The 3,283-nt window shown below is 35.6% G+C and overlaps 1 protein-coding gene across 1 annotated transcript; it reads left to right on the forward strand.

Moving 5' to 3' along the window:
• Positions 1-418: 418 nt before the first annotated feature.
• Positions 419-2,090, forward strand: nero (deoxyhypusine hydroxylase nero). Its single transcript, XM_012376739.2, has 4 exons — positions 419-650; positions 761-1,108; positions 1,189-1,509; positions 1,593-2,090. The coding sequence occupies exons 2-4, from the start codon at positions 829-831 to the stop codon at positions 1,904-1,906; spliced, it is 915 nt and encodes a 304-aa protein (XP_012232162.1). The 5' UTR covers positions 419-650; positions 761-828; the 3' UTR covers positions 1,907-2,090.
• The last annotated feature ends 1,193 nt before the right edge of the window (positions 2,091-3,283 follow it).

Below are 3,283 nucleotides of genomic sequence, written 5' to 3' on the forward strand. Positions count from 1 at the left end.
ACAGAACTGTAAAGATAAAAAATTTTTACAAATGGCCGAAAGCAGGTAAAAGTATACACTTTGAGCTTTAAAATATTTTTGTAACTTTTTGTCTGCGATAATTTTTAGCCGAGTTTTAATGGTTTTAAAATTATTCAATTTTGAGTGTCTAAAAAATTTCTCTGTATACAGAATACAAAGTATCAATTTATCATGAGCACTCCAAATATTTCCGTTTCTAATAAAGATTTTAAAAAACGAGTTGAAGCATACTTTATTGTTCAAAATCACCATTATAGTTGAAAAAATTTCCTCTAAGGTCTTTTTAAAGGTTGTCTCAACTGTTTTACCAAGGAAGTATGTCTTTGTCCGGAGTTTCTTAATTTCCCCACAGGAGGTCATCAAAATCCAGTCCGAACTCGGGCCGTCACTCTTATTGACCAATAACCCTCGTTTGTCAACTCCTAACCTAAGCGTTCCTCCTAATCTTCCGCATGAGCCGGGATGAGTAATTCTATTTGAGTTGAAATGACTAATATATGTTAAATATCAGGAGGATCATAAATTTTTATTACAATATTTTATTTATTTATTTATGTCATTAAAAGTGATAAATATTTGGCTGGGAATTTCAACTGGCGATTGTTACGGAATTTCATACAAGTTATAAGGTTATAATTTTTAAAATATTTAAAATATTTATTTTATAATTACAAATTTAATAAGATCTTCAATATTATTTTTGCAATTTTAATATCAGTACTTTTATATATTTTTGCAGATTTAAAAGCCTTGACATTTGAATTCTCGTTAGTGTTTATAGTTTTATTTAATACACATCTGTCTAAAATGGTGCGAGCAAGTGAGAGCGATATTTTAACCATAGGCGGAGTCTTGAACGATCCTGCCAGACCATTAAAGGAGAGATTTCGTGCTCTGTTCACTCTGAGGAACATTGCTGGTCCAACGGCGATAGATCAGATCCGTATCTGCTTCAAAGATCAGTCAGCACTATTAAAACATGAGCTCGCGTACTGCCTGGGTCAGATGCAGGATCCAGCAGCTGTTAGTATCTTAACAAATGTTTTGGAGGATCTTTCACAGGAGCCAATGGTACGTCATGAAGCAGGTATGTGTTTAACGCATGCAAGTCTTACTTGATCTATCTGTTCTATAACAAAGAGATTTAAAAATTCATTTTTTGACTAGGAGAAGCATTGGGTGCTATCGGTGAACCAAGTGTGATTCCATTATTAGAGAAGTACCGTGAAGATTCTGTACCTGAAGTAGCAGAAACCTGTGAATTAGCCTTAGATCGGCTGAGATGGCTGAAGTCCACCAATAACACAGAGAGTTTGCCAAAGAATCCATATTCGAGTGTTGATCCTGCACCTCCAGTGAAAATAACAGATGTCAGTGCTCTAAAGGAAATTTTATTGGATGAAAGCAAGTCGCTATTTGATAGATACAGGGCAATGTTCACGCTGAGGAATTTACGCACTAAGGAAAGCATTCTTGCTCTTACTGAAGGTAGTTTATATTACTTTAGCATAAAACAGAATATTAATATATCGAATATTGATTGACTGACAAACATTTGGTTTTGTGCGAAGGTTTGAAAGCCGGCAGCGCCTTGTTCAGGCACGAAGTGGCGTTCGTGTTGGGTCAACTTCAAGAGGAGGTGTCCGTGCCGGGATTACAAGCATCGTTGGAAGACACGTCGGAGAATGAAATGGTCAGGCACGAGTGCGCGGAAGCCTTGGGCTCAATCGCCACTCCCGAGTGCTACGAGATATTAAACAAGTACCTCAACGACAGCAAGAGAGTCGTCCGCGAGAGCTGCATCATTGCTTTAGACATGTGCGATTACGAAAACAGCTCAGAGTTTCAATACGCAGATACATTGGCTAAGCTTCCGACTGCGTAAAAAAATCATCTGCCTTTGAGATTTATATTTATATTATAATGTACATTTTCACTTTTCTGACCAAAAACAAAAAAAATGTAAATTATTCTCAACGATATATGTACATTTACGTTCAATTAATTAAAATTAATTAAACGTAAATGCAAATTAATTTTAATGGTTAATAAATGTTACATTCCTTAGATGTAACATTTTTTCATTTCCTTCAGACTTAATTTTCCAATATTATCCCGTTGCAATACTAGTTTTCACAATTTTTTCTTTCAGCTGAAGTTAAAAAAACTAAGATCTATAATCATACTTCTGTACTTATCGTAACACAATTTAAACAATTAGGAACTCCAAAAGCACATGCTGAATCGATCGTAAAGGCATTTTGTCGTCATGTAAGACGATTTCTCTTCCAAGAAATCGGCGGATTGAATCGCAGCGATGTATACGGGCGTATACCGCTAATAGCAAATGAGCCACGATAAGAAGCGTGCATTCTAGGCGAAATCGATCAAAACCGTCACACTCCGCTCTGTTTTTACATATTCATTTATTTGAAATTTCTCTTCTAATCACGTTCGCACGTGTGTGTAACGCTGAGTGATACCTCTGTCGTGATGTATTTCGAAATTGTTCAATTTCATGAATATCGCGTGCTACACCGCACATTCGCGTTGGCATATATTCATAGCATCCATTACTGTAAACACATTTGACAAACTTTCATGCTTTCTGCGGTCAGGTAAAATATTTTTATGCTAAATATTTCTTTATTAATTTCTTCTTAATGAATGCGCCAGAATGCGTCTTCCAGATCAATTTAAAATAGAGTTAGGAAAAAACGCTCTTTTCTAGAAGAGAGGAAACTTGACTTAAACTGAATAATAAAGCAGCTGATCAGAGCTCGTAAAGCAAGATTGACGTAGTGTAAATATTAGACAAGTAAGTGGCTCGTCAAGTCGGCCTTGCAAGTAATTTATATATAAGATGCGCTTTATTTTATAGATAAATGTATCTCTTGTTTTTCTATACGCGATGTATGTTCCAGTATAACTTTCAAATATGGAATTTAAACATATTTTTATACTTTGTATATTTTTATATTTTACATTTTAATATTTTTTATCGCGATTAATACCGCTAAGAATTAATCGTCTAATAAACAATTCTTTACGAAAGTGTGCAAACTTTCCGTCTACTGCAACTTGGTCTTCTTTTTTTCTCGTCCGAAGACACTAAAATGATGATTTATATTCTCCGTGATACTTTGTCAAGGGACTTGCAACGGGCTATCGTCGTTGTAAAGTATAAGACGATTCTCGTGGTGGGAGGACGAACGGGGGTGGTCGATATTAACTGCGAAGCACCTTCTGCGGTGGAGAACGC

This window comes from Linepithema humile, chromosome 7, assembly GCF_040581485.1.
Source record: "Linepithema humile isolate Giens D197 chromosome 7, Lhum_UNIL_v1.0, whole genome shotgun sequence".
Taxonomy (NCBI): Eukaryota; Metazoa; Arthropoda; class Insecta; order Hymenoptera; family Formicidae; genus Linepithema; species Linepithema humile.

What these genes read in the sequence shown, in the direction of transcription:
- nero (XM_012376739.2), top strand. Translation starts at nt 829, where the DNA reads ATGGTGCGAGCAAGTGAGAGCGATATTTTAACCATAGGCGGAGTCTTG. An exon ending in AATGGTACGTCATGAAGCAG is followed by an intron (nt 1,109 to 1,188) that starts GTATGTGTTTAA and finishes TTTTTTGACTAG; the next exon opens with GAGAAGCATTGGGTGCTATC. An exon ending in CATTCTTGCTCTTACTGAAG is followed by an intron (nt 1,510 to 1,592) that starts GTAGTTTATATT and finishes TTTTGTGCGAAG; the next exon opens with GTTTGAAAGCCGGCAGCGCC.